Source organism: Amblyomma americanum, chromosome 9 (assembly GCF_052857255.1).
Source record: "Amblyomma americanum isolate KBUSLIRL-KWMA chromosome 9, ASM5285725v1, whole genome shotgun sequence".
NCBI classification, from domain to species: Eukaryota; Metazoa; Arthropoda; class Arachnida; order Ixodida; family Ixodidae; genus Amblyomma; species Amblyomma americanum.
Window position 1 is genome coordinate 135,073,356 of NC_135505.1, and position 8,296 is coordinate 135,081,651.

Here is an 8,296-nt window from a genome sequence, read left to right on the forward strand (position 1 = left end):
TCGCCGCTTTCTTCTCCCGTGTTCAACACCCATTTCTCGCCCTTTAGCTTGATGAACACCATGTGTGTAATACTCTGCAGTGGGACGTGATATACGGACATATTCATTCATTTCTATACGACTAGCCATTCCTTCAATGCTTCGCTAAACTGTAGCTTTTATTACTTTATTAATGACCTGTTACGCGTATCTTCGTTTCCACAAGTATTAAAGCCCTTCTGATAAAACCTTCAAAATTAGTCCTCGCTCCCACTGGCTGCAAGAACGTCTTGACATCGTTTCACATACGAAGCGCATATTGAATCCATTTAATGGCACGCCTACAGTGCACGTGCCTTACCCTTTCGTACACGTTGCCAAACAATCATTCGGACCATGTGCCAAAAAAAAAGTGTCCTGCAATTCTCTAATCCTCAAAGGTTTCGTCCATGCTGCGGACGGAGATTTTGCTCATCTGCGCGAAAACACATCGCACCACACAGCTGTCCTCACCCTTACAAAATTTATTTAATCAGTCCATATACTGCCCATAGACCTCAGGCTATAAAGTCTATAAACTCTGTATAGACAGAATAGTCCATAGGCAATACAAGTCTTCTAGACAGTCTATAGACAATTTATAGATTTATGGTCATACACTTTTAGCAGACTTTTGTCTATAACAGTATTTTGGCAATGAATAGACCAAAAGAAATATCTATAGGAAGGCAATAGAGTCTATAAGAAGTCTATAGCCTGTCTATAGACCATTTTTATAATGGCATAGAAAGAGCATGAACGGCGCATTGCGGCATGCGTTGACGCACGTCGCATGCTAGCGGCCACGGACTCAGAAATAATGCCCTGTAATGCATGCACTATGAAAGACCGCAACTAGATCTGTCGCCTAGGTGTGTAAGCGTAGACGAATGAGCAGCTTCGACGGTCGTGCACAAGTTCTACGCAGTCGTCCACTTCACTATTTATCTAAAATTCAATGAATACATGTAAATCGCCTTATGTCCATCAGCACAATGCTTATGGCCATCCTCATACGTTCTCGTAAGAAACGACTCTTGATTTGAGACTGCAGTCCTTATCTAAAAGAAGTATGAATAGTAGCAGACCAGGCGCGGTGGCTCAGTGGTTGTGCAGCTCGGTTGCTGACCCGAAAGACGCGGGTTCGATCCCGACCGCGGCGGTAGCATATCGATGGAGGCGAAATTCTAGAGGCCCGTGCACGTTAAAGAACCCCAGTTGGTCGAATTTTCCGGAGGGCTTCACTATGGCGTCGCTCATAGCCCGAGTCGCTTTGGGACGTTAAACCCCCATAAACCGTAAATGAATACTAGTAGTTTATTGTTAAACAAAAATCGCAAGCAAAATAACTAGAAAGAATCTTCAAGCAGCTGATCTGCAGCCGAGAGAAACATAAGGGATAGGATAGCAGACAAGTAAGGGTGAAATAAAGGCAGGAGGGAGAAGATAAAGCGGTAAAGTGAAAATGGCGCTATTAACAAGCATATACAAGTACCGAATGTACGCAAAAACACTCGCACAACCACACAAAGGATGAAATGAAAAACGCGTGCCCGCACACAGCTGGCCTGTCATAGTTCTGTGCAGTTCACGGTACAGTCTTCGTCAATCAAGAGTAAAGAACACAAGAGGTTTTCTTCGGAGCCAAGTAGTGTGACTCCTATAGCATCCGTGGAACTTTCCGAAGGTGAGAAAGAGAGCTTCTTTCACCTTTACGGGAGCGGGAATGCTTGCGACTCACACAGTGTGGCCCAAAAGCAAATACTCTGCACTCTTTACTTCTGACTAATGCTGTAAATGATACAGTCGTAGTTGACTTGAATTTAATCGGAGCTCTTATGTACTGCGTGCCTCGTAGCTGCAGCCTGACGAGTAAAAATCTACTAATTAAGTGCATTTTCCGCTTACTCAGGTGGCGTGGACTTCATCTCGCTTCGGGTTCTGGCCATGGGCTTCATTTTTGCCCTCGGAGGCATCATGGCCATCCTGACATTCTTGGGCATTCTGCGACATAGGGACGTTCTCAAAGACCTGCCCTGTGTCGGCGAACAGTGCCAAGAGGTGACTCCATCTCCTTTTGAAAAGTGCTACTTGGCGAGCTTGGCTTATAACCTCTTCCGTGGAGCGTATACTTTGTATGGATCCAGCAGAGTTCTTTCCCCTGAGGCAATGGAGCGACAATGACACCCACTTCCCGGTTCACTTGGACAGCGTAGGTGGTTCATGATCCTTACGCGTCTCATCATCCGCAAGGTGTCGTCTATAAACAGTGCGGGCGTGAACGCGAGAATTTCCGGTTTCGGAATACTGCAACGTGCTTCACACCAGAGAAAATACCACGCACAGCAATCGGTACAGAAGTCCGTCAGAAAGTTGCCGCTGTAATAACGGCTGTCTTGCTTGTAATAACGTATTGCAATGATACCGCTTCGTTACGGTTCGAACTGTGCCGAGGAAACAATACTCACACAAATAACAATTGGTGCACAGTACGGCATGAACGATTCACGAGAACAGCGAGAGAGGAAGAGCGCTTAACTGTCCTTCCTCCCTGATCTCGTGTCTCGCTCCTTCGGCGCTGTGCATCTCTTTGTTTCAGCAACTGTGCAGTGAATGCAGCCAAAACATGGACAACAAATGTTCTGTCAGTGTACTCTCTGTGTTCTAGTTTCCTTTGCTTGCTCTGCTTGAATCGTAATGGATCCGTGGCAACCAGTCCGGCTTATTCACCCTTAATGCACTCTTCCTTACTGTGCAGGTCGTGCGTCTCACTGAGAGCTTCATGGACCATAGCGTAAACCCGTGCCACGACTTCTACCGGCACGTGTGCGGCCGCTGGATGCGGGACACACATAAACCGTCCTCCTTCATGATAGACGTAGCCCGCAACATGACTGACGTGTGGCATCAGGCGCTCACCAAGGACCACACCAAGGGAGACTACCACGAGCTTCGCCAGGGAGCCGCCTTCTTCTACCGGTCGTGCCTCACATTTCTCGAGCAGCAAACCGACATCGCGGCCGCTGCGCAGGAGCTGTTCAAAGTGAGTATTCCACTCATGGCATGCACGCTGAGTGCGAAGCGGCATGGAGCAGATGTGTATCGAAGGGCCACTAAGGATAAGCTAAAGCTAGCATGTATAGTTATCCAGCCAGGCGTAGCAGTAAACGACAGGATGTTAGGTGGGCGTATGAGATTAAGAAGTTTGCGAGGACAAGATGACCGCAGCTTGCACAGGACAAGATTAACTGGGGAGTTCAAGCTAGAAAATAACGCCAACCAAAAAGTTGGGCTGAGGCTTAGCTAAAGTGTTAAGCCTGGATATCTCGAAGCGAAAAGCGTTTAGCAAGGCGTGCCTCTCGTGATTCTGGCGTTTCAGCCGCTTGTCTGGAATTGCATTTTTCATATCTTCGCTGCTTTTGAGCCAACTCCCACGCTACCACTTCTGGGTCTTCTCTTCATGGCGAAAAGTCAGACGACGGAGGCATCGCGCGGCGGCGGCGACGGCTGCGGCAGCAGCGACCACCTGCGCTCCGCGTGACGTCACTCGGTATCGCGCATGCGCAGCTGTAGTAAATCTGTAGCGTGGCTCACGCGAAGCCCGGTGTTGACGAGCCCAGTGAAGCTTTTCGCTTCAAAACTGAAATACCACACGGCGTTTCAGAACCTACTCGGTTCCTTCGCCATGTGTGACTGCCGGCGAGTTGCAGCTTGCCTTTTTAAGCCCTCGCTTAGTCAGCCGTCGGGTCACTGACGGTGGATGTAAGAGAGAGTAAAGGGTGCCAAGGGAGCGGTTTACATTCCTTGCGTCTGCTGAAGAGCCTTCTGCGAGGTCGCGGCTCGGTGTCCAGCACAATGGTGCCCTCGAGGTCAGTTTGGTGGTCACGTGTCTCGCAATGCTCCGCCATCGTGCTTCGATCTGTGTTCATTTGTTCGACATCCGCTTCGTGCTGCTTCATTCTTTCGGAGAAGTCTTGGCTTCGCAAATGTACGAAACCGAGCATTTCGAGCAGGGGATTTCATACATCACACCACACCTCGAGCCTTTTCTTTGGGTTGACGGTCTTTTGGGCGAGGGTGGAGGCGTCCATTGGTGGCAGTCGACCACCATGCGCAGCGCGAGAGTGTGTCGCAGTTTAACTCGAGGCGTGATCGTCTGCGGCGATAGCATAGTGCCCTCGTGCAGTGGCCTGCGAAGCTGGCATCCGAACCCGCGCCGTCGCGGGTTCGGATGCCACTCTCAGCAATATCTATTTCATTTCTGCATGGGTTATTGCAATGCTAGGTTAGGCCAAGGTCTCTCTCAACGTCACCTTCCCATTGGCTATAGCTGGCGCGACGATCTTCGGAGCTTACCCGCACTTCCTCCCATTGGCTGCAGCTCGCGTGACGCTCCTCCGGACTAACCCGAACTTACTCGAGCTACTCCGAGGCTTCACACGAGTTTCTTGGTTTGGACCGCGTTATAAGCAGTTCTGTCGCACTAAAAATTAAGCTCGCGGTGGAAGTATTAATAGACTTAAAAGCATGGCGTCAAAATAGGACATCGGGTCTCAGCGCGTGTAAAATGTGAAAAGCACCCCTTTGGTTACCGATATTCACAGCAAAGAAAATAAAAAAAATACGGAGCGCAGTTAGGACTATTTACGTGCTATGGATGCGAAAACGTTCTTTTTTAAAATTAACTTCATTTTATACTTTTAGGTATTCGTTCTCTTTCGTTGTAATTACACACCTACTCATTAGCATATGTACAGTCCGTAAAGCACCGCATATGCTATGTCCATCTTTATTCGCAAAGACGCAAGACGGTTTCGTGGCCTATGAGTTGCGTGCTCACGTCGCAAACTTAAAACCCTGTCCCCCCCCCCCCCCCCCCCTCCCGACAGACACCTTAGGAAGCAGTTTTATTTTTCTTTGATACCTACGTCATCTGGAATTTTACGACCACAGCTGCTTTTGGGACCATTGTTCAATTATTCCAGCTGCGCTTCGCCAACATACACATTATTATGGTTTGGATAGATCAAAACATATTCGCCTTCCACGATAAGGAAGATTTGAATTTTCCAGTTCGTAAACAATCTCATTTAAGATTCCGTCTGTTGCCACGAGAAATATCCATGTCAGCATTCCAACAACCTCGTCAGCATAGGCGCATCTGCAAAAAGATAAGCAGGTGCTCCTCTATATAAAAAAAAGATTGGTTTATGGTTTATGGGCGTTTAAACGTCCCAAAGCGACTCAGGCTATGAGAGACGCCGTAGTGAAGGGCCCCGGAAATTTTGACCACCTGGGGTTCTTTAACGTGCACTGACATCGCACAGCACATGGGCCTCTAGAATTTCGCCTCCATCGAAATTCGACCGCCGCGGCCGGGATCGAACCCGCGTCTTTCGGGCCGGAAAAAAAAGGTTACTTTCGTCACTGAATGGCCACCACTGGCAACCATGAACCCTGTTGGTGTCAAAATCGTACATATGAAAAACGTCACACAGCGAAGCCTCTACCCATTGAACAAATATTTATGAGGCGGTTGTGAGTTTAGGAAGGCATTATATAAAATTCGAAATATAAAATTTCGCTACTATAACTCGGTTTCTTCAGTCATGCCTTTCCTTTCGCTTATTCTTTTTCCTAAACAGTGCAGCTCAGTATAAATTCGTGAACATCGATGCCGACGCAGTAAAAATCAATTCGTTACTCTTTCGTTATTTGGAAGCTACCGGAAAATTTGTGCTGTGCTGTCAGTTGACGCCACGAGCGCCAAAAAGCGGTTAACATCGTTTCTGTACTGCGACCAGAATTCGCATATGTTTCTTGGGGACAAACAGCAATAAAAATAATTAACTTTCCCCCGCGTGCGTCATATCTTTCAGGCTCTCAACCTGCCCGTGTCAAAATGGCTTGCCGAAACCAGATGGAGCAGTTCTTTCACAACGTCCTTCACCTCTCCGTTGTGAGCCGTTTCCACACACTTGTAAACATTGACGCAACACTCAGAGAAACCAAGAGGACAATCCAAATCAGGAGGCAGCCACCGTTCCACGGTTTGGTCCGACCCATGTACCACGACCACCTCGCCAAATACGTGCGCAACGCCGTCAGGATATTGGCAAAGAACAAGCCAGCGACGCGGTTATCGAGGAAGTCCTTAACTTGGACATCACGAGGGCCAAAAGGACCGGCCAGGACAGCACATCCCAGCAGCAGCAGCTGGATGATATAAACTGCCAGGGCTTCCCAGCGAAGCTCTGGAGAAAAGTTCTCGAGAAGGACCTGTCCTTACCAGAACAGGTCGATATCAAGATAATGCAAGCGGACCAAATTTGCAAAGACTTAAAGGTCGTTCTAGTGGATACCCATTCGGCTGCGAGGCCCGTGTATATTTTCACTCTTCTTGTTGGACACGTCTTAAAATACGACTATGAGCTCTCCGAGAATCGCGCTGCCAACGCCATCAAGGACGTCTGCTACCAGGCGACTTCCGAGGCCTACGAAGACATCTGGCTGCACCTTATGAGCAGCTTCCTGTCTCTTAACAAAGAGATAGAAGTGGCCTTTGACAACTACGTAGATTTCATCGCTGCACAGGCGAAGATCCTCGTGCGTAGCCGCTCCTGGATGAGCGAACGGGACAGAAGCACGACGCTGGGAAAGCTCGGTAAGATCCGCATGTATCGCTTCTACGGCGCCCACATGACGGAACAGGCAGTCGAGTGCCACAGTGGTAAACTCATGAAGGTCGACGCCTTCGTTTCCAACATGGTGGCGCTGAGGGCCCGGGACGTCAAGCACTGCCTTTTCGTGGCTACGACTAACAGCAGTGACTACAACGACCGCAGGATCCTCACGGGCTCGGACCTGGTCGTCGACCCCGAATCCTTGAAGGTCCACGTGCCGGCCTCCTTCGCCATTGCTCCTCTGTATTACCGACACGTAAAGGGCGACAGATTCATCAACATCGCAGTGGTAGTAATGCACTTGGCCGCAATGTCCTGTCCCTCCTGGACCGTAAGTCCTTCAACCCGGCGTCGACGTCGACGACGTCTCCAGGGATGGCAGCGGTCGACAACGAAGCGACCAGCGGCTCAGGCTCTCGGTGGAGCTTAAGCACGCAGGCAAACTATTCCTCCCTACAGCAGTGCTACTCCCGAGTCTCGGCCCACTTCCACGAGACTCTCAGGGACGACCAGTTCGACGACGCTTTCAGCGTCGTAGAAGCGATGCGCCTTGCGCACGATGCCAAGTGCGAATACGACCTCCACGCCGCCTCCAAGAACGAGGCTCGCGTCCGCTCCTCGAACGCTGTGTTCTTCAAACGCGCCTGCCTATCATTGTGCACGTCTCGCAATGCATCCCGGGATGGCGCCAACACGCTGGACTTCGCGACGGCCTACGCGTCCTGCCTGTTTGGGGTGGCGAACCTGCCGGAGTTCGCTGAGGCCTTTGGTTGCAAGCCGGGGGACCCTATGTGGAAGATAAACCGCTGCTGTGTTGACTAGAGAAAAGCCTGGCTCCACGGCTTAATTGTTGATAGGAAGCATCGCGTCATGCACTCTTGTTTGTATTGTACACAGTCGGGTTATGTGCTTGTTGATTAGGTTTCTGTCTGTTTAAATTGTCTGATAGATTGTTATAAAGGCTCCGGATAGTAACCGGAGTGTACATTTTTTTTACGTAGTTCCTGTGCAAAAGTAGTTGAAAAGATGGACAAATATAACACGCCCGCCTCCTTAACCTCTTTTGCTGCCACATTACAGAATGTGAATCGCAATCTGTCGTTGACCATATATTTCGTAGTCCACTGCATGGTTAGGGAATGTGGAGTGTGATTGTCTGGATTAATCGTGTGGTATATATAAATAATATTCAAGCTTACTCGAGCCAAGCGTTTTAAATAGTGATGAAGGGTACAGTAACTATATTATAACCAGAACAGCGCGCACTAAGACACGGACCGTCCGTGTCTTAGTGCGCGCTGTTCGGGTTATAATGAGTTACCAACTCGCCCGAGCATCTGTTTTTACAGTAACTAAATTTAGACGTTTGCTATCGCCGAAATCAAACATATGTAGAGGGTCGTGCAACTTTACAATGTGATGTTGATAATTGGGAATAATCGAGACAGAAGGTTAACAGACTGTACACTATAAAATTTTTCAAGCTTAGCAAGCGTGAGTGTCGATGATTTTTTGCACGCATGTTCTAAGCGTGATGTGTTTTCACGCTTAGTAATCGTGAGTGTCGATTGAGAATTCACGCTTCCTGAGCATGA

General features: G+C 48.9%; 1 protein-coding gene across 2 annotated transcripts; it reads left to right on the forward strand.

Annotated features, from left to right (window-relative positions):
* Positions 1-2,796: 2,796 nt before the first annotated feature.
* On the forward strand, positions 2,797-7,556 carry LOC144105565 (membrane metallo-endopeptidase-like 1). 2 transcript variants are annotated; one of them, XM_077638685.1, is made up of 2 exons: positions 2,797-3,061; positions 5,898-7,556. In XM_077638685.1, the coding sequence occupies exon 2, from the start codon at positions 6,331-6,333 to the stop codon at positions 7,129-7,131; it is 801 nt and encodes a 266-aa protein (XP_077494811.1). In that variant the 5' UTR covers positions 2,797-3,061; positions 5,898-6,330; the 3' UTR covers positions 7,132-7,556. The 2 variants fall into 2 exon arrangements, with proteins under 2 accessions (XP_077494811.1, XP_077494812.1); XM_077638686.1 differs by having other exon boundaries at positions 5,898-6,336.
* The last annotated feature ends 740 nt before the right edge of the window (positions 7,557-8,296 follow it).

What these genes read in the sequence shown, in the direction of transcription:
- LOC144105565 (XM_077638685.1), top strand. Translation starts at nt 6,331, where the DNA reads ATGCAAGCGGACCAAATTTGCAAAGACTTAAAGGTCGTTCTAGTGGAT.